We start from the raw sequence: 22,583 nt of genomic DNA on the forward strand, positions 1-22,583 counted from the left end.
CAAAAGTGTACTTAGTTACCTACTTGAATAAAGATATTTTGAGTTTGAATGTCACCGTAAAATTGTAAACACCGTTAGATTGTAATCTATCTCGCGAGATTGTAAACTGTCGAAAGATTGTGAACCTCAACGAACTACTTACAATTTAACGTATTATTATTCGGTAGATTGTAATCTATCGAAGTGAAACCGTCAAATTGTGAAACGGATCGCACCTCGCGCGCTGATTGGTTGAACAGAATATGCCCCACGCCAAAAAAAACGCAAAATAAACGTTTACGCAAAGTAAACGTTACTTAATTCAAGTTAGAATAAAAGTAAAAGTTTCGTACGCTTAATTGGTTTTCAGTTTTCAGATTTGAGAATCACCCGTTCAACCACTAAGTAGTTGAAGGAGATATATGCAATGTACTAAATGTTGAATCCTTTTAAAACGTTGAAACCACAAAGGAAAATTTTATTACTATGTATATGATTTTATATCTTAAAATAAATTAACCTTTTTAATCCTTCGCAAGTTAATTTACACAGAGCCAATACCGAGTTACACGAAACTAGTTTACAAAACACAAAAACCAGTTAAATCGGTATTTGCAAAGTTAAGGATTATCACGGCTCACCGAACTTTATTCGTCACATTGGAACGGACTTGGAACTTTGTGTGTTAAAATACATGAGACTCTGACTTGCTTGATTAGTTTATCCTATCTACCTTCACATACCCCCCGATATATATATATATTGATAATACATAATATATATTTCTTTACATAATAAATCTATGTAAAATACGGAGGAATAAACGTATATATATTGTGTATTGTACATATATATAGCTGTAGAATAATAGAAAATTATGGAATGATTCAAAACTTGCTATATTAAGAAATCTCCATAATGTTTTAGGTAAAATATACCCAGTATGTGATAGAATTAAATGGCAAATGCAACTGTAGCTATAGTCACCGGCAAACATTTTGAACAAATTACAATGGTCCTGCGATTGCCTGCGATTTTTAGGTAATACTGGGGGGGGAGAGTGACGTGTCGATCGCGTGATTGGTAAATCAGTTGACGTTTGTGTCCCGCTCTGCGTCCACGTTATATATACATGCATATAGGCTGAGATGTATTATTAATAAATACCTAAATAAATATATTATGTCATTTTTTCCTGGTATGGCTTTAATCGCACTTGGCCGGTTTTCATTTCTTATTATCATATTTTAGAAGGTAGTAAAAAATAATTTTTACCAACTCACAATAACATCTGATATACACTAACAATCTACAAAAATTCAAACTAACTATTTTTAAAAGTTATCTACGTAAAAAGTATTTTACAGTTAAATCAAATAGACACTTTTTTCTCGTATGTGTACGAAGCGCAAACATTTCCCTTTTTTGTTTAAAGAAGTTTGCCGGTATCCGTATTAAGGCGACAAAAAATTATTTACAGTGCATGTGTTTATTTATTAAAGTTCATCACATCATATATAATGCTATGTCTATAGTATTTTACATGCTATATTTTCTTAAATACTTCACAATTATGGTAAACATAAATGTTACAAAAAATTATAATATTACACTTCCAATTTAAGATTTGACTAGTAATTAAACCATGTAAATTGAAGTATGAATATGTACCATGTAAAATAAGTATATTTAATATTGTAATTATTTAGGAATGCTGACGATAAAAAACAGATACTAATAAGAATACCCGAATATTACGAATTGTTTATGAGCTTTGACCCTGAATTAATTATAATATTTATATCAGGTTAATGTATAACTTAATTCAAAAAAAAACCCTTTATTTTAAAATATTCACAACCATTTCCATCGAATACATTTCACGAGATATAAAGGATTCATTAACGACCGAACGGGCAATTGCTTATTGCTAGCTTACATTAAACATTCTTTGAAAACGATATTACGAATTGGAGGATTATCTGTTTTTTTACGCACGGATAGCGCACACTGACTCGAAGCAACATATTTGTTTTGAGAATCGCAGCTCAGCGGGAAGTATGTGTCTATGGTACAAAGTTAAAACCGGACAAGCATCATTCATCCGAATGATAAAGAATCTATTATCTATGTGGTACAATTTCACTTTTACTGAGTGATATATCATATTTAATAAATTCATTAGAATACATTAAATTGCTCGTTATAACTAAGTCAACTTTGAAACTTTGTTCACGCGTTAGACTATTCAAGTTCTGCGCTTAAAACTTGTGACATACTTTACTTACTACTTGTTAGTGGCCTATAGTATACGATTTACGTATTAAAAGTATCACTTAAACTATAATTGATTAATAATAGAGAAAAATAATAAATATAGTTTAAAAAAACTATAAAACACGCTGTTAAAGCACATCAAACTAAAAAGTGATAAATAAATAATAGTTTGATGTGCTTTAAAAGCATTTGATAGTTTTTTAAACTATATTTATTTTCCAGTTTTTAGTCCTAGCAGCAATACGTGTTGTCTCAATTTAATCGTATTGCTTTGTGGACTTAAAAAAAATTTCATTGTTTTTTCGAGATAAACCTATGAAATTATTATATTGTCGCTGATTCTTTATAAGTGTACAAAGTTTGAATGAAATCTGTCCGTTTAAAGTGGGTCAAAATCGGGTCCGAAGGAGTCGGTTACATACAGGTGAAGCTAATATAAAGCGTGTAAAAATACACCTTGAATTTCAAAATCACAGAAACGATATTATGAAGACAAAGGTAAAGGTTTCTTGTTAAATTGCAAGATAGAATGTAAGCTATTATTTATTAAATGCATTTAAATTAATAAGTATGCGCTCATGGGCGTCCGAAATATATACATATATTTATGTTCCTATTTTATTACTATGTATTTAGATACAATTAATTTGAACCAATCAAAATGCATTCGCCGTTGTCAAAGAATTTTATAATAATACGTTTTACTTCAATTAATGTAACGCTGTAATAATTCTCTATTTATTTTAAAGGATTTTGTTGAATGCTATATATAATATATATATATATAAGCTGTTTTATTTCATCTGTGATGACTTTAACATTAACTATTGCTACCTCAGGTACTGGCAGTTTTTTGGCATTAGGATTTTACAAAGGTTATTGGGCTGATTTGAAATGTTGTCACCTCTTATCTAAATTATTTAAGTAAAATCCGTTTTGCAATGGACGCATAATAAAATACAATAGAAACCGATCAACATTTTTGCTAAACTTTTTACAACAGATTTAAGAATTTAGTAGGTATGAACGACTTTGCAACATTAGAAAAAACGATAGTACGTGAATTATCTTGTAGATTGTGTCTTTGCAATGATGTTATCAAGCTGAAACCACTCAGTGCCGAAGTAAAGCGCAAAATTAAAAAACTATACGATATCGTTGTAAGTGTAAAATTTATATTTGAATACCTTAGATGTACATACTTCATCTAAAATCACTAATTGTGCTTCTTTTCATAGATCCATACAGATGACTGCCTCCCAAAAGCTATTTGCCATGATTGCCTACAACAAATTAGTAACGCATATATTTATACAGTGAAAGTGGAAAAAACTCAAAAATTCTTAGAATTCCACAGAAACAAGAAGAATGAAGACAAGCAGCTAAATGAAACAAAAAATTATCCGCTTATAAATGAGTTATCAGCCCGAAATCTCGAACATGCCAGTACAGATCTAAAGACATTTTCTAATCCTACCACTCCGCCAAAACCAGCTGAAGTTATAACCACAGAATTACAACAAGGTGACACAAAACCAGCAAAACCGAAACAAGTTAAGAAGCAGTCGGCTTCTGATATGAAATATTTAGAAGCTATGCCACTAGAAGAATTTGCTCAAGTGGAAAAGTTAGATAAATCCTTACTCAACAGCACAACGTCTGCTAATAAAAGTCCATCGCCGACTCGTGAAAAACGAATAGTTGAAGATGAACTAGCGCAAGATGTTTTAGATCCAATAGTAATAATCGACGGTCGTCCAGCCAAGCAAGGCCATGCTTTAGATATGCAAATCACGCTTTTCTACAAGATGGAATGTTGCATTTGTCATGAAACTGGATTTCATTTTAGGTCCCTAATGAAACATTATAAAGACAGACACGGCGTCCCAGGCTATGTAACTTGCTGTGATAAAAAGTTTCACTACTTCTACCCGAAAAAAATTATTGAACACATGGCGTTCCATTTGCAGCCGAACATATTTATGTATGTAATAACGTTTACTTTTTTATAGATGAGAGGTGGAGTATTGCGGAACTTAAAAACTACACACCTTATTTCAGGTGCAAAAGCTGTCATCAGAATTTCCAGACGTCACAGGAGCTTACAGAACATCAAACCAACGGGGGACGATCAGAAGGAAAGATATTGTGCCCGCGGTGCTCGGAACGTTACCCCACGTACAGAGAATTGGGCGCGCATCTTCTTACGCATCGGGCGGATAAACTTCAGTGTGACTATTGTGGGAAAACGTATGCTTAATTTATTAAATTAATTTCTCCAGAAGTACTTTTAAGATTACCTACGCCTCAATTAATTGCTAATCGTATTTCGGTAACTATTTTCTTTCAGATTAAAACATCACCACCGCAAGAAAACTGTAAACCATATGGAAGACGTCATTTTGTGTTCTCAGTGTGTGCGAACTTTAAAAAATATAGAAAAACAAGAAAGAGATATTGTGAGTGAGAATACGTATAAGCGTTTTATTAAATAATTAAGCACAAAACATAGGCATTTTAATGATATTCCTAAAATTACTATAATTAATATATTCTTCTTTTTTAGAAAGAAAAAGTAAAAGCGAAAAGTGTTGATACTTTAACGTTACAGAAGTATCAAAAATTTCGTCAAGCTATGGGACTATCCGCTGACGAAGAAGCGTCCTCAGATTAGAGCCGATGTTCACACAAAAGCCCATTGCTTCTTAAACTGTGTATTACTCTAAGATAAACCCGTTTTAAACAAAACGAGCTATTCTCAGAGTTCGGTGCAAAATCATTTTTTAATAAAAATTGTAACAAATGTAAAATGTCAAAGTTAATATGAAAATAAATTATAAGTCATGAGCATTTTTTTGATTAACACCGATGACAGATGACCTATCGCTTATCGGTTCTTAAAATATTCTTAAGTAGAACTAAATCTACTCGCTTGTTGGTTTACATGAATATTATTGATTTCAATACATTTTTTATTGAGTTCAATTCCATTTTACTCCACTACTTTATTGCCTAAATGGTGTCTTCTAATATTAGTTCATATGGTTACCTAAATGCGTCAATCTCGGGAACACGAAAAGAATCAGGAGCGATTTCAAAATATTTTTGTTTTGGATAGTTGGCGATAGGTTTACCTAGTTGTTTATGTTATTAGCGTACATTTGACGTTGGAAATAAAACATTTTGTTAAAATCAAACGTTTAATGTAAATCCTAAAACTTAATCTAGCCGCCGTTTTTTGACCAAAGATCCTAAGAGATCAGAAATAGCCGGGAGATTGTTTGTCTGATCGTTGGCACCAGTGTTTAGGTTGGATAAGGGTATGTTTAGTTGATTGGATGTTCCCTTTTGGCCTTTCATATTCCTGTGTTGAGGGAAGCTAGGCATCAACTTCGGATCACAGGCTGAAAAAAGATCAATATAGTAGGAAAGAATTAGTTTTCTGACAATATGGGTCGTTTCATAGTTATGATTATCTGTATGGATCTTATTTTTGCGTTTCGTATCATTAAAGCCCGATGTCAAGACTGATGGCAATAGAAATGAAATCAAACCATATATTTCTCAACAATTATGCGCAAATGTTAGTCTTTGGAAGACTAACATTTTGTCCTTATTCAAAGCAACAGATCATAGTAAAAACTGTTTGAAGTTAACTGAATTCGATAAAGTATGAAACTTCGCAACACACATATCACATCTCTTATAACCAATAGAAAAGTAGAATATGGCGGATTGTTCACAAATTTCAATACATTTCACAAAACTTTTTTTTTTTTTTTAAAGACGCATTTCCGGCGGCAAAAGTCACTTGGAGGTGTTCCAATCAAGGTGCTCCGAGACTCCTTCATAACCATCATAATCAGGTTACAGCCACCAAAATTTTTAATGAGATTTTTTTTAAAACTTACGTAATGGCTGTTCTTTGAAGTAAGAGCTTTGGAGACATTCTTCGGCAGTTGCTCGCTTCTTTGGGTCATACATGAAGAGGAAGTTAAGAAGTCGCAGGCCTGCAGCCGACAGCCAAGGGAATCGCTGCTTTAGGTTGTTGTAAGGCTGCTGCTTCAGTGTAAAGTTTTGTAAAGCCGGTAATGAACTGAATTCTGGCCAAATTGCGTCCGAAGGAGTCCCTGTAATACCACCATAATACTTCAATTCTATATTTTTAATTTACCTCGTCAATCTTTCATTATTATCCCTTCGTGCATATTTTATCTATATATAAAAATGAAACCCGTTTTCCGTTGTCACGACATAACATGAAAACGGCTTGACTGATTTGGCCAATTTTTTTTTTATAAAATTCTTTGAAGTACGAGGATGGTTCTTACGGAGAGAAAAATTTAGTGAAAGTTATTGAGTGGAACAGTCTCAATAAAAAAACAACACTTCTATATTCCCATACATAATATTCGTAATAATACTTAAAAGTCAATTTGAACTTAAATACCACATCATAAAGTTCAAGCGTTAGTGGAGGGGTTCCGGGAAGGTAAATTTTTATTTTTTGACATAATGTATTTGTTGTCTTATCAACTTTCTTTTTTTTATCTTAGCTAGACCGGTGTCCCGAATAGCAGAATAAGTATTTTATAAAAATAAAGAAACTACTGTTAGGCGGTACGATGTTCGCCAGGCCAGCTAGTCTAAAATATTTATCTAAAATAATTTGTTTATTTTGTAAGTTCCAAAATAATTATTAATTATTATAATTATAAAAAAAAACTTCTCACCATACAAATTTATTTTATAAAAAGTCTATTAACATAGAGATTTTTCTATTCCTAGTATACAAAATAACTCACCAAGCAAATCAACAATCAACTCAAGTTGTTCTATTTCACTTCTGCCCGGCAATAAGGGTTTGTTAGCCAACAATTCACCCAAAATACAACCAGCTGCCCACATGTCCAATGCGGGGGTCTGTTTGGGTGATTGTAAGAGTAACTCAGGAGCACGATACCACAAGGTAACAACTCGAGGCGTTGCACATCTGGCTGGGGCACCTAACCAACGAGCTAGGCCAAAGTCAGCTGAAAGTTCAATACTTTAAAATAATAACTAAAAGGAGATGACTTGATTCTAGGCATTAAGAGCGGGCACTAACCAAAATCATCATAGTTTTGATTATCTTTATCTTTAGATATATATTATCTAAGAATGTGATGCTTGAATTAAAAACAATGAATATGTATTGATCCTTCGCTCTAATTTCAATGGTTGGCTCCAAATAAAGACAATACAATATAAATTCCTTGATACAAAAAACCACAAACTCTAACTTTTACCGAATTTCGTTTTTACTCAATCATGCCCGGTATTATGGAGGTAAAAAGTGTGCTGTTACTAGTAATTTTATTAAATAATAACAACACCAGCTTAATGCGAGCTTTTAAAGCGTAATGAAGGTGTATAGCTGAGACATTATTTAAGACATATTTTTTTATCATACCTTTTCAAGTCATATAAGCACACAATAAAATTAAAGAAACCTTAAACCTTAATGTAATTATATAGAAAGAATTCTTACCTATTTTTACACAACCTTTATCAGTAAGCAATAGGTTTGATACCTTCAAATCTCTGTGCACTATGAAATTTGAGTGTAAGTATTTCAATCCCTTTAACACTTGCAACATAAGACATTTAACTTGGGATTCGGTAAATGGAGATGACATATTATCAAGTAGAGACGCCAAATCCTGCTCACAATATTCCATTGAGAGAAAGATACTGAAATAATATTAGTCACAACTGTATTTAAGTCTGAAAATCCACTCTACAAGCTGTTGTTGTTTTTGAAAACAAGACATTTCTGTTCTTTAGTATTAAAACTCAAAAACCTATACCTATGGAAAAATTTATATAATTAATGATAGTACCTATGTACAAAAAGCTTTAAATAACATTAATATACATTTTTTTCAAAAAGTTAAGGTAATATACAGTTATCTTTCCTATAACACAGTACATTGGTTCCGCATTATAGGAAACGCATTGTAGGAAAATTCTCGCATAACGCGCTTATATGAACCCATATAACGCGTTGTGTACAAATGATTAATAAAATAATTAGATTGATAAAAGTTAAACTTTTCTTGTTAAAATGAAATCTAATATTAACAAAAAACTGTTATGCACGAAACAATTGCGTACTAATTATTATAAAATATGTCACAGTACAGAAATATAATGTGTGAAATCCCCGCATTATATGGGGGAATATAAATGGGAGGGACTAAAATCACATAATATAAAAATGCATTATAATGGGTACCATGTTATAAGGGGGTTTACTGTGTAAGGCAAAAAGTAAAATTTATTGTTGGAATGATACCTCTCAAGGGATCGTCCTACCAGCACCTCCTTTAGTTGTACCACATTTTCATGGTTGCATGCCATTAATACTTGTATTTCTCTAAGACCACTAAGTGGCAATCCATCTTTTTCAACATCCATTCTGACCTTCTTCAATGCAACAATATTTCCACTAACTTTATCCTTGGCGCGATCTGTTTTTAAAAGATTTTAACATATTTTATTATAAGACGAAACAAAAATGTTTAATAATTGGTGCTATACTTACACACTATGCCATAAGTTCCTTCACCAATGCGATTCAGTTTTTCAAATTCTCCAACAAAGCGGCATCTTCCTAACTAAAGATATTTTGAGAGTTGTAATAAAATATATTAATAATTAAAACATCCAGTTTCTAAAAAATTTACTAATCAAGTTTTAAATCACTATGTTATGTGCAGATTGTCACAATTTATGTTATGTTCAGTCAATTGCATTTATGGTTAATTTGATCATTAACCGCCTTGAATTTCATAACATAAATAATTAAAAATGTATTTTTGAGTTTCTAAAACTAAAGTTTAGATTAAACAGTGATGCTGGAATTAAAACCCAACCAAATATTACAAACCTTTTCGAGTAATGTTATTCGATTACAACGTTGACTGTGCTTTCAGAAACTGGGCGTTAATAAATTAGTGAAATATGAGATCCAAGCTATCCTTGAAGTAACAAACTTAAAGAAAAACGATTTGGAAAATACAGAGGTTATGTCACTTACAATATCCTTTTCTGGTATTTCCATCGTCTTTCCTGTTCGAAAAGACACCAGAACACCTTTTCGAGCAGCTGGGCCCGTGGGATCTGATATGTCTTGATTTGCCACCGGCTTTTCTGAAGCTAAGTAATCAGTAAATCAATACTAATCTTGATTTGATAGATTTAAATTATGTTTTACGTTTTAGGACTTACTTTGAGACATCGCTTTGGAAAATGATACAAGATGATCTGGAAACCTGTTTAAACCTCATCAACTATTAAGAATGTCCTTATACTTAAAGACTATTAAAAATTCAACAAATTTTTAGATAATGAAGCAATTGGTTGTGGTAGTAACACTTGTAAAGCGTAATGTAAAATTGTAAACAAAACAATTTACAGACTAGGACTATCACAAAACCACAGAGTATTTATACACCACAAAGTCAGAAGTGGAGCCAGCGCAATGCCGATAAATAGTCATTTAGATCTTCGACATACACTCGCAATATTTATTTATTTAAAAAGAAACATATATTATTATTGTCGAATCGAATATCTGCGAACCTGGCTTAAGCCAGGTTCGCAGATATTCACGATATTTATTCGTCATTAATGACGTCATACAAACTGGAGAGATAGCAAAAAAATTGAAGATGTAAAAATAAAAAATATTTTATTTGTGTACTTATTTTTATTGATACTCGTACCTACTTGAAATTTACAAATACTTATTATTTACATTATTTAAAATTCAAATTATTTACAAATTTACAAATAATACAAAGAATCGCTTCCATACTCGCATTCCAGCGAGGTTCGCAGATATTTCCGACGGCTTGTAATTTGTATATATTTTAATGTACCCTTGCATCAAATGAAATTTCGAAATTAGAACAATAAACAATTTACCTGAATTAACGTATTATCTATGGGAATAATAATTTTTGTAATCGTCACTTCACTGATCAGTCACTACTCACTACTCAGTGTAGTTTATGTAAAACAGAAAACTGTAATAATTAATGCACGAATCACAAAATTCTTAAGTACCAACCTACTAAAAATTATTTGAAATTTAAATAACAAAATATTCAATATTTGAGAGTATGCTATTTAATAAAAAAAATACTAAATAAGTATGTAAAAAAATTACGCCTCTAGAAGAAAATACCCCTTGTAAACTTGCCTTATTTAGTGATGCAAATTTCAAGCTTGATCAGGCCCATAGGTCAATTTTGGAGAACTCACGTGTAAGAGATTTATTAAGTAAAAATCATAACTAAGTGCCTGACAAAAATACCAAATGCTTACTTTTAATGTTAATGAAGAATGAAGAAAAATACATGAATACAAAATTGTTCCCTTTAGCTTAAGATAATACAAAAATATATTAAGAGGACAAAAAAATGAGAATCCCAAGAGTACTTAGTACAATGTATCAGATGAAATTGTTGTAAGTTTATTACTTATTTGTAAGGTCTTAAGCAGACCAGATTTAGAATAGACTATTGAAACCTTATGTTAGGTACTCGGTTTGTATAAGTTATTCTAAGTGTTAATATTGTCTTATTAAGTTTGAAAAAGTCTTGTTTCTATGCCTTTTAGTTTTTAACTTCTATAGTTCTTATTTTAGGAAAAAATTTGGTGCATATGAAAAAGTCTATCCAATTGAAACCACACCCAGTAGGCCAGTGCCTGATCACATAGCAAGACCGGATTATATAACAGGCCTTCCTCATGGAATTCCCAAATTACCTGAAACCAAAGATCAAGAACAGATAAATGGAATGCGCGCTAGTTGCCAGCTTGCAGCAAGCATATTAAATAGAATGCAGTCTTTTATTCAAGTAGGTGTTTTAAGTGCAAATAAAGTTACATACTGTACCCAGGTGTTATATTTTTTTTAGGTTTAATTAACTGTTTCAGCCTGGTGTAAGAACAGATGACATTGATGATTTAATTCACTATTTCATTATTAATGCTAATGCCTATCCTTCACCTTTACACTATAGAGGGTTTCCAAAAAGTGTTTGTACATCTGTAAATAATGTTGCTGTACATGGTATCCCAGATCTAAGACCATTAGCAAATGGTGATATAGTTAATGTAGATATAACAGTAAGTATATTGTTTTATGACAGTACTATAATAAATATGTTCCCATAATATTATGTATACAACTTATAACAATTGTCCAATTTTTTTTTTAATATGAACCTTTAGTTTCTAAGATTTGTATGTTCAACTAAACAAAGTTTAGCTTTATATTAGTAATGAAAAAAATATTTCAGGTTTATTACAATGGTTATCATGGAGATTGCTCAAAAACATTTTTAGTGGGTGAAGTTGATGCAAAGGGACAAGAACTGGTTGCAGTAACTGAAGAATGCCTTTCACATGTAAATTTTAATGTTATTTCTTGGTTTAATCTTAAAAAGAAATCAACATAAGTGATGGTTTTGCAGGCTATCAAACTATGTGGACCTGATGTTCCTTTCTGTGATATTGGTTTAAGGATACATAGACATGCAAAGAGTAAAGGATTGACAGTTTTGCCAGCCTTTGCAGGACATGGCATTGGCAAATATTTTCATGGTCCTCCAGATATCTTTCATATGAGTAAGTTCACAAAATTTAGTGATTATAGCAATGATAGATTATTTAGTTTCCATTATTCCCTATCAAATCCTAATTATTGTATATATTTTGTGTAGTAGCAAGTTTTTACTAAACAATAATTAATTAATTAAATTTCACTGCCTTAAAAATTGTATTAGTAGATAATGTAAGTGTAATTAAAATGAATTATTTAAAATTAATACATGAATCTATCAATATAATAATTTTCAATTGATTATGTATTAATTTTATAGTTAACAGATATCCCGGTTTGATGAAAGCTGGTATGACATTTACTATAGAACCAGTATTATCTCATGGCCGAGAAAATACATACATATTAGATGATGGTTGGACTGTAGTTACAGAAGATGGATCTAGAACAGCGCAATGTGAACATACTATATTAATTACAGAAGGAGGTGCAGAAATTTTAACTAGATAGCACCATTTTTTAAAGAAGGGAATGTACTGTAAAAAAAATTATTATATTGTACTAAATTGAAACTGCTAATAGATTTATTGTAGTGCAGGTAGGTAGGTAATTTTAGTGCATTTACACTAAAATTACCTTACTTAAAATAAACATATTTACATGTTGTCTACAAATTCAATCATTTCATAGAAATAAAAACTCATCAGCATATTTGGTGTTTTATTTATTTAAGTTATTTTTAAAGAGCTATTTTATTTAGCACTTTAATAATAACTTTTAAATAAAAAACATAACATAGTACATAAAGCACAAGCACATTATCACTCAGGCTTGTCAGTCAATAGATAAAATGTAAAGGCGTAGAAGGAAGGTATCGATTGAGTGTTAATTTAAATAATTAAGTGATATTAGATGTAGACAAGGCGTAACCAGTGGGAAACCACAGCCCCTTTTGCAATCCTCATACTGTGTTCATACATTCTTGTTACATTGGTCCCATAATTAATCCAGCTACGCCTGATTATACAACTTTCTACTAAGATAAAGAGATTTATGATTCTTAGTAATAACGCATATAAAACATGAGTCAGCAAAGTAGGAGAGTAAGTCTTCAAGACATCAAAATACTTATTTTACATGCGTTATCAATAAGATTATTAAAAGTAGAAATAGTAAAATCGATTATCATAAGTTAGACCTAATATAAAAATTACTTTTACATAAATATTTAAAGTAAGTATTTAACAGAATTTTGAAAACATTAAATTTAATATTAGATTCTATATTGACTAGATTTTTTTTAACAACAATTAATAAAATTTATTTATCCAGTAATATTATGAAAATGTTTATAATAACTTATTTATATTTGCTATTATATCATAAAAATTCATAATGTAAACTTGGCTGTAGGTGTATATAGTATTTGATAAGTGTTAAGTTTATAAAATATGTGAAAGATATTTTTTTATATAATACTGGGCAATGATTCATAAAACATTCCCTTTATTAAAAAACCTTGTTAACCTAGATTATCTGGATAAAATCTAAATAAATTTGTACATTAAAGGTTCTTTTTGGCTGATTATAAAATATCTTGTAATTCAAACTTTATAGTAAAATATATCCAGTTATAAGCTCAAGATAATGATAAGATTAATTATTATAACAAATTAAATGCAATAATCTTTGTATATTAAACATTACGATATAATAACGCTAAGGGTGCTAGGGAAGGATAAAAAGAGTGTATAAAAGTTAATACAAAATTATTAAATAGACGAACTACAAGCATGCAACCTCAGAAAGCTTATGTAGGAATATTATTATACACTCTTAAGGTTAAATGCTATTATTTGGCATAGATTGTTATACATTATGTAATTTGCCTTCTGGTGGCCTTAAAATTCAATTTGACAACCTTATGAAAATCGCACACTTGTAGAGCAAATTTTAACAACATACAAAAGCTACCACGCGATCGTGTTACACACCACTAATGACTTATTATTTATTTTTATACAAGACAATATTTTAATATTATTTCAAATAAATAAAATCTTATAACTTACAGCATTAGCCGTCAATGTGAATTTAAGTATGTAGTACCTCGTAAAAAAATTGGGGCGATCAATACAAAAATCTAGGTATCAACATTTTTAGTTTAAACTTTAAAGCGTAATTATTTAATTACAGTTAACCGCAACTGCTAGGTTATATATTATTCACACGCAATGTGATAAGTATCGAAAATTACCAACGACACGAAACAGGTCCGCAATATATTTTACATAGAACTTTTAAAAATGTTTTTTTTCATATGGCATGTAATTTTAATATAAATTGTGAAGGAGAACGTGGGCAAAATGGTGTTTCAGGTCAACATACATTAAAAGCAGAATGTCAGTTTCCGAAAAATAGTAATTTATAGTAACTGTAGCTTGCTTTGTAAAATGATTTTAATTAAGCATATACATATTTTAATAAAGAGCATTTGATATTTATACTATACACCACTTGCCGTAATAGTTATCTTTAGGAATCAAGCTAGGCCTACAAATAATTGTTACAATATTGTCAAGCTTTTCTCCATTTCAAAGTCAAAAACCTCTTTATATAATACAATCATTAACAAATTCCTCTGTAGTTTAGCCAACAGGCCATGTGAATGCCATCAAAACTACCTTTTGCAAAAGCTACACAAATCCTATTTAACTGTTTTATTATATCAAATACACCTGTATAATTTAGAATTAACAGTGTCTGTGCACAAAATATCATACTGTGTTATTTGGTGCTGCCATTAATATATTTTGAAAACTTGTAGTTGTATTATAACATCTTTATCATAACTGTTAAAGTCTAAAAAAGCCTATATGATGAAAACTGAGAATAAATGTACTTAGTAAAAAATTCTACAGTATAAGTATAAATGCAACACTTAATCATTAATTCAATTTGATAACTTAACAAACATATCATAATAATAAAAAAACATGGTAATCTTGTAAAAGTTAACATAACTACCATTTTCTAATTAATATATCCTCACTTTTCTATCTTATAGAATCTTTGAACAAATTCAGTAAGATTAAAAACTTGGCCAGGACCAATATCGGCATCCATGTTGATGTACTCATCTAAGTTGTGAGAAGATGCTGAAAAACGATTTTAATTCATCATGAAATATACCAGCAATCTACTATATAAAAATAAGTCGGGTTGTCCTTCCTGACGCTATAACTCCAGAACGCACGAACCGATTTCCACGGTTTTGCATTCGTTGGAAAGGTCTCGGGCTCCGTGAGGTTTATAGCAAAGAAAGTTTAGGAAAAATTTCAACAGAAAAGCGGGATCACCAAACGAAATGTTACATAAAACGAAGCCATCTGGTGGCGAAACGGAGTTCGCCGAGTTTGCTAGTGTTCAGATAAAAATGAATATAACAAACTGAATAGAACCAATGGTAATTTGGTAGTTTTTATAATCTTTAATTTTTTATTGTTAACAAAACATTATATACCTAGGTTGATAAAAATATATTTTTTTTGGTTTCAACCCAAGATCTACAGTAATACAAAGTATAATTTTTAATAAGTTTAGTAATATGACTTAAAATAATAGTATTACCATTTTATGATGGTTAAATTGACCAGGCTATGTACGTAAGTACCAATTGTGACTACCTACATCCTTGTTTGGGTCTTTTGCTTTTCAAGTGCAATTCAATATATCTTTAAGTGGTGCAGGTGTAATCCTATACATTAGCAATGATGCAGAAATTGCAAGTTGTAGTCGCTTTTCAAAGATTGGCACTACTTTGCCAACCTAGCCATCAGGGCAGAAAGGATTTTTAAAGATAAATTTAAAATATTTAGTAGATTTCTTTTATAATATGGATATGTGTAGCTGTAAGATTACTTATAAATAAATATAAATTTATATCTTGCAACGGTTTAATTAATATTTCGAAATGTCAAAATTTGTAATTAAAAATCACTGAAAAAATTTTGGAAAACCATAGAAAGATTTCTTTATTTATTTTATTTGTCTAAGTAGTGGTAATTATTTGTAGAACATAAGTAATATATAGTTTTACCTGATGCAGATATAGCAGAATATGGTGGTGGTGGTTTAATCCAGGAACCATCAGGTCTTTTCATATGACGGCGATCAGATGAAAAATGCTGTAAGAAATATTTACCTGGCACAACTCTAAAGAACCTGAAAAGAAATTATACAAGTGTTGAATTATAAAATCATAATTAAAATAACCCCAAATCATAAATCACATTACCTGTGGAAATCAGATTTTAGAACTTGATCTGTACGAAATGTTTCTGTAACATATTTATGGAAGAACGTTGGGAATGGAAGCTCAGAATCTAAGTCATAAACCAAACATGACTTCAAGTCAATTGAGTATAGGAATATGACATGGTAGTCCTGTAAACAAATTTACATTTATATTAAATTAACATATATATATAAATAGTCAATGTTCAAGATTACATAAATTAAAATATTTGTAAAAATAAATATTTTTTTTAAAATATTAATTCAGTTAACTAAAAAACTAGGAATATAAACCCAAAATATAGATTAAATTACAGAATATAAATCAAATAATAAATGCAATGAAACATTGAGTGACTTAGTACACACCCAAATGACGAGGCGATCTTCTTCGCGCCCAGCCCTTTGTTTCCACAAAGGCACAGTGCGACAGGGATTCGATATGAATACCACAAAACATCGATCCAATTCTTCTGGAACTCTTAACGATACATCCTGACAGAGCTTCCAGACATTTTCTTCACTGCAGTGCCGCAATAACAGACGATAGAAATTCAACATCTTTTTTACCGCAATGGACAGAAAATATTGAAATAAAATTGCACGTACATATTTACTTACCAATAACACGACACATAAGAACATTCAGCTTGCTTTGGAAACAGAAGCCTTAAATTTTTATCACTTTTCTTCGTATCAATACTGGGTTGGTGAACTTGGCTGACCGACATTTTAAATTTTTACTTTTCAAGATTTCTTTTAGTATGCACTATGCTGTCCTAGATGTTTGGACTTCGGTTTGCTTGCACTTCACAGTTCACAGTGTTTTTCTATTCACTCATCACTGTCGAGTGTCGGCTGTCAAAATGTCATAGGTGAAGTACTGTACGCAGATTTGCTTTCTGTGTGTAAACTGAGAAATTAAAAGAAAGCGAAAGAAATATTTACCGTGCTTCTTTTGCGACTCTCCTTCATATTAGTATAAGAAAAATCATATTTCCGAATACTATCTATAGAAGTCTCGTAAATAATCTTATTCAATTGTAACTCAAGTCACCTACTGGTCTTGAGCGCAGTCAAATATGTTAAACTTCATTAACAGAATAGATGGTTTTTTAAAGTACTTGAAACTATATTTAAGTTCGATTGACTTTCTAGCATATGGACATTAATAGGAATCCAGATATCAGCAGAAACTAGTTCTGGATACTGACCGTGTTTTATCTGTGCTGTTGATGCTGCCATATTGATTAACAAAAAATATGTAGTATGTATTATGTATATACTATGTAGAAGCTTTGTATTGTAGATTAAAGATTAGAATATTATGGAACTTAAGTGTTTTTAATGTACCTAATCAATTTAAATATAGTACACACACTATTTTTAATTTAAATAATAACTTTATCCACATTTATTACTCAAACTTATTTTACTGTTACAATAAGTTTGCGACTTGCGTATTGTCTGTTGAATAATGAATTGTTGATTATGGTAACTTTATCCTAATTTCTAACCAATATGGCCAGATGTTGGTGAAGTCAAATGAAAAGTGCGCTTTTGTTATAGTGACGTTTTTCTCTTTTAGTTGAGTTGATATTTCATTTTATATTGAAAAAAGGAGGGCGGTGCGTTGTCCTAGGTTTCGGCCGGGCTAGCGTATCGTCCGGTCTTCATTTCTAGCGCCCCAAACTTTACATATTTTGTTGCTACAAGACTTGAAGAAACGATTAAATCCACGATGACTCGTAAGTTTATCTCAGAACACATCTTTAATTAAAGTTATTGATCTAATCTATTCTATTTCTACCATGATTATTTATGCTTATACCAAATTCTGACATTAAAGAATGCTCCAGAATATACACGCAGTACGTTTTGTGTAGGTGTATGTTACCAAATTCGATTTCAGTAGCTATTGCCTATTACTGCAACTGTCCAACCATCTATCTTGTAACGGTTCGTTGATCTAATCGATCCTAACAATATTTATGGTTTTAAACCCAAGACCTTATTGCGAAACGCAAACTAAATTATATAACATGTTTTCAGACAGAGTAAGAAATTTAGTAGACAGTAAAGAAATAGTAAAAAGACAGTAATTTCTCAAGGGAATTATTAATTATAGTTTTACTATAAAGGCAAGTTTATAATATTATGTGCATTAATTCTCATGTAAACATTTCAGGGGGAAACCAGAGAGACCTAGCTCGTGCTAAAAACCAGAAAAAACAACAAGAACATCAAAAAAAGAAAACTGCTAGTGAAAAATCTGGCATGTCATTAAGTGAAAGAAAACACAGGTAAACATTTTTATAAAAATGAAAGTTTTTTTAAAAAGATATTAAAATCATAACCTCATCTAAACGTGTCAAATTTTTAGTAATCATGTTAAGAAAGCCTTATGGGAATGTTTTTGATATTGTGATATTTTAGCAAAAATATTTAATATTTGTGCATATATATATATATTCATATATACTAAAAGAAAAATAAATCCTGCTTTTATAATATAACCCATATTGTGTGTGCATGCATCTTAACTTCAAATAAGTACCATTTAATTTTATATGTATATGTATCATGCTGCCTGAAACAGATTTATCTATAGACTGTTGATTATGTGTGAAGCTATGGTAGATAATATTAAATTGACTTCCATATTTGCAGAGATGCTGAATTAATGAGAGAAAAGCAACGAAGAAAAGAGGAACAAGAGGCATCCCAAAAGCAACCTGTTAATTAATACAAATGTTTACTATTAAATTCTAATGGACTGCTATATTTGGGAGTGATGATAAATATTTTAGACTCAAACCTAAATATGATACTATTGATTGAAAGACCATACAAGCAATTGTCTCAATTTATTACATGACTTTTGCATATTATATCTATTTTTATCACTTCAGTACTTTTGTTTGAGGATCTATGGTATGGTTAGAATATGTATGATATAAGATATTTTAGAATTAAATATTACTGCGAACAAGTCATGCAAAGATTTATAGCATTTATAAAATCTTTAAGTTGACTGAATACTTCATAAATTTGTATGTATTGCCAACAGCTCACTTTTTGTACAATAAAATTTAAAAACACTGTTGTTTGTATCTACTCCTTTTCAAATATAGACTTAGTAACTTTGAAGTTTGAGTCAGGACATAATAAAAGTTTGGACTTAAAGATTTAATGCAGCATGCATCTCTACTTAACTTGGTCCCTTTAAAAATTTTAAGTAATGCTTCAATAGATCTAATAAGGTCTATTGATTGCACACATGTTTGAGACTGCTTCAAAAACTCTTATCATAAATTTTGAACACAGAAGCATGTTATAATTTGTAATCAACCATGTAGATGAGACAGACCAGGATAAATAAATAATACTATGTTAAAAAAGTATTTTATTACCTATAAAATAAAAATGTATGGACAACAAACCTTGTTTAGGCCATTTTAAAAGAATTTAATAGAGAATATTTCTAAAACAATAGTAATGACAAATTACACCTACCTGCCTGTAAGACTGAAATAAATATGTAATAAGCACATCAAAGTTTGTATTCAATATAGCTTAAAAAAACAGTAACAAAATTTTGTATGTGACTTGTAAACAAACTTAGACCTAGTGTTGGCCCATGGCTGAGCGTTTCTCGATTAATGGTTACAAATTAATGACCCCTTTACTCATAGAAACTTAATTAAACTGTCTATGTAATATTGTTTATGCTTAGATGAAGAGACAAATGAGTACTTTAGTTAAAAATATGCAATTGAGACCTATTTATGGTAACGGTATACAATTAATTTTGTTAGTAGTACTTAATAAATTTGTTGATAGCATTTTTTTAAAATGCCATTAATTGATAGGTACAAATAAATAGCTTAAAGTTTAGAACACTTCACACAAATTATGCAAAAATAGTAGAAACCTATGTCAACTCATTCTATTAATTTAAAAAAATTAAAATATACTTCAACCAACAACACTTAAGATTTTCCCCATTAAACTATTAAATTATTATGTTTGGAACTTGCTTTTCCTGGATCTGCTGCAGATCTTATGACAGTTTCATTAAAGGTTTTAGCACATTCGGTCATCATCATTGGAATCTTATGAAATATAGCAATTTATTATTAAGGCTATGCTAAACGCTTGCTGAGAAACAAAAATTAATCTATAAAATACATATACTATAACAAAAATAACAAGTATAAACAAAATATAACCTTTTTAGCAATGCAGTTTTGTGCTTCTGAGTAGCACTTGGTAACATTTAACTTATATTAATTTGCAACCTATTATTAAAAACACCACTAACAAAATATAATGTTATGTTAACTAATTCAATTAAGTTTTGCCATTTACTAAAGCATTTTTTTCAAAATCTTCTCTCTGTCTATATAGTTCTTTGGCCAAATCTTGAATAAATGGATGCTTGAATTTTCCATATGTTGCTGTGAAAAATTCCTCCAAATGTTTAGGTAAATTTTCCCTTTTTTCATATTCAAATGCTTGAAGGATCATATCATATCTATCCAAATCTTTGGCAAAGTTTGCTTCAGGTGAGCTTTGGCTTTCATACTCCTGAAGAGTAATATATAACTGTTAATTTTTATTTTATAATTTTTTGATTCAACAAAAATTACTATCTGATGATTGAAACTTACCATATATAGATTATACATTCTGTCTCCAGCAATTCCTGTTAATTCTGCTATTTTCTTCATAGCCTCAGTCTCTCTCCTGTGCTTTTCATCTGGGGGCACCCCACAGTGGGGTGTCAGATCCCCAACTATACATTCAGCCAAATCATGGACTAGAGCTAGAATGATAAACTGTCATTTACAATGTTATATTAACAAAGTAAAAAGTATAAAAATAGTATAACAATGTAACTGAACTTCAAATGTTTACATTTGATATATAATTATATCTATAGATTTATTCTATATTTTCTAAAATTATATCAAAAGCAAAACTGTAATTTTAATCTTTTGTGTTTTCCAAAAAACACAATCGTCAGTTTCAATTATTCTACTATTAAGAGAAAGAATTGTATTTAAAAAAAATTGTATATTTTATTGAATTTTTTATTTTAACACATATATCAATGTAATTTAACAGTTTTTATATAAATTTAGGAAGACAAAATATTATAATTACTAAAGTAATAACATTGACACAAATAATAATTTGATTTGTAGTTGTATATTTGTATTTCCAAGTATTTAAGGAGATAGAACGGCTGAAGAATATAAAAATTAAAAAATAATCAATTCAGCCTAATTTTATTTGAATTACACCTCAACAGTATTGTTATTCCTAGTGAATGATAAAATTATGTTAATCAAGGAAATAAAAAATGTGCATTAAAATTTAATCTTGAAGGTGAAAAGTACATCACTTTTAATTTATAATTCTTAGATAATTGCACTTGATATTGTAAAGACCATATCTATCATATATTACTAAGATAAAATATTGCATGAAATATTACCTATTTCAAGACATTTAGAGCGGTCCAATTTTGTTGGATTGTTTTCTTCAGTAAGCAGAAATGTCATAAGACCCATTCTATACATGTGACCAGCAATTGTTTCACAATCATTTATATCACACAATATCCATCCTGTTCTCTTGATGTGCTGAGAAAGAAATATTTAAAAGTGTAACACGCAAGTAGCATATGATTGTGTTTAATTATATGGTTTAATAAATGTGATGGTCATCAAATCCAAACATCAGAATTAAAAATGATTGACCCAATTAGGGAGAATAGCTAGTAAATATTTCAGGAAAAGCTCTTTCGGGGCAGATTCGTTTATTTTATTGAAGCATGGAATAATGCTAGATAGCAAGTAAAAATATACAATGTTTTAGGTAATTTACATTGCCATGGGTCAACCACGTGAAAATTTTTTCTGACATTTTTGCGAAATGTGCACTTACCTTAAGGCGACCAACTAATTCTAAAAATTCAAGAATTTTTGTGTGATCCACCAATGCCATGTTAAATTTAAGATGCCGTCTCCCCCTTTAATGACAGAAAGACACACCAAGTGCCAACAAATTAAACTGTTTATAAACTGCAGAAACACTAAGTAACTGTTAAAAATTCCCTAAACAATAAAAAATTAGAAAAATCACTTCCTGTTTGGTTATGAACACAACAAAATAATGTAGCCGCTTACACTGAACAGACCACGAGACAGTACTCAGTAGTCAGTAGTCAGTACGCAGTATACATTAATTACAGCTCTCTAAAATAAGTCCTACAATAAATAAAACTTTTTTCATATATATTTAATATTTCATCGATTCTTAGTGATGCACGATCCTCGGATCTTTACGATCTTACGATACGCAGTGATGCCAACTCCTACAATATATACACCCTAAAACCAACTTC

At 30.3% G+C, this 22,583-nt stretch overlaps 5 protein-coding genes across 6 annotated transcripts; 2 read left to right on the forward strand and 3 right to left on the reverse strand.

Annotated features, from left to right (window-relative positions):
* The first annotated feature begins 2,632 nt into the window (after positions 1-2,632).
* Positions 2,633-5,103, forward strand: LOC125055147 (zinc finger protein weckle-like). The gene is made up of 6 exons (XM_047657422.1): positions 2,633-2,754; positions 3,096-3,416; positions 3,495-4,240; positions 4,318-4,506; positions 4,607-4,715; positions 4,823-5,103. The coding sequence occupies exons 2-6, from the start codon at positions 3,279-3,281 to the stop codon at positions 4,928-4,930; spliced, it is 1,290 nt and encodes a 429-aa protein (XP_047513378.1). The 5' UTR covers positions 2,633-2,754; positions 3,096-3,278; the 3' UTR covers positions 4,931-5,103.
* A 339-nt stretch (positions 5,104-5,442) lies between these two features.
* Positions 5,443-9,700, reverse strand: LOC125053062 (cyclin-dependent kinase 10). Its single transcript, XM_047654262.1, has 8 exons — positions 9,529-9,700; positions 9,338-9,456; positions 8,843-8,915; positions 8,594-8,768; positions 7,787-7,989; positions 7,062-7,289; positions 6,168-6,386; positions 5,443-5,660 (listed from the first exon to the last, which is right to left on the reverse strand). The coding sequence occupies exons 1-8, from the start codon at positions 9,536-9,538 to the stop codon at positions 5,476-5,478; spliced, it is 1,212 nt and encodes a 403-aa protein (XP_047510218.1). The 5' UTR covers positions 9,539-9,700; the 3' UTR covers positions 5,443-5,475.
* Positions 9,701-10,297: 597 nt separating this feature from the next.
* On the forward strand, positions 10,298-12,583 carry LOC125055074 (methionine aminopeptidase 1D, mitochondrial). 2 transcript variants are annotated; one of them, XM_047657299.1, is made up of 6 exons: positions 10,298-10,771; positions 10,952-11,165; positions 11,245-11,436; positions 11,610-11,717; positions 11,784-11,937; positions 12,192-12,583. In XM_047657299.1, exons 1-6 carry the CDS (start codon positions 10,725-10,727, stop codon positions 12,380-12,382), a joined length of 906 nt encoding a protein of 301 aa, XP_047513255.1. In that variant the 5' UTR covers positions 10,298-10,724; the 3' UTR covers positions 12,383-12,583. The 2 variants fall into 2 exon arrangements, with proteins under 2 accessions (XP_047513255.1, XP_047513245.1); XM_047657289.1 differs by having other exon boundaries at positions 10,298-10,568.
* LOC125055083 (protein N-terminal glutamine amidohydrolase) lies at positions 12,580-17,009 on the reverse strand. The gene is made up of 5 exons (XM_047657313.1): positions 16,790-17,009; positions 16,538-16,691; positions 16,170-16,318; positions 15,972-16,096; positions 12,580-15,030 (listed from the first exon to the last, which is right to left on the reverse strand). Exons 1-5 carry the CDS (start codon positions 16,897-16,899, stop codon positions 14,921-14,923), a joined length of 648 nt encoding a protein of 215 aa, XP_047513269.1. The 5' UTR covers positions 16,900-17,009; the 3' UTR covers positions 12,580-14,920.
* A 2,552-nt stretch (positions 17,010-19,561) lies between these two features.
* On the reverse strand, positions 19,562-22,533 carry LOC125055089 (5'-deoxynucleotidase HDDC2). The gene is made up of 4 exons (XM_047657326.1): positions 22,124-22,533; positions 21,672-21,819; positions 20,842-20,996; positions 19,562-20,758 (listed from the first exon to the last, which is right to left on the reverse strand). Exons 1-4 carry the CDS (start codon positions 22,181-22,183, stop codon positions 20,522-20,524), a joined length of 600 nt encoding a protein of 199 aa, XP_047513282.1. The 5' UTR covers positions 22,184-22,533; the 3' UTR covers positions 19,562-20,521.
* Between the last annotated feature and the right edge of the window lie 50 nt (positions 22,534-22,583).

This window comes from Pieris napi, chromosome 1 (genome assembly GCF_905475465.1).
Source record: "Pieris napi chromosome 1, ilPieNapi1.2, whole genome shotgun sequence".
Lineage (NCBI taxonomy): Eukaryota > Metazoa > Arthropoda > Insecta > Lepidoptera > Pieridae > Pieris > Pieris napi.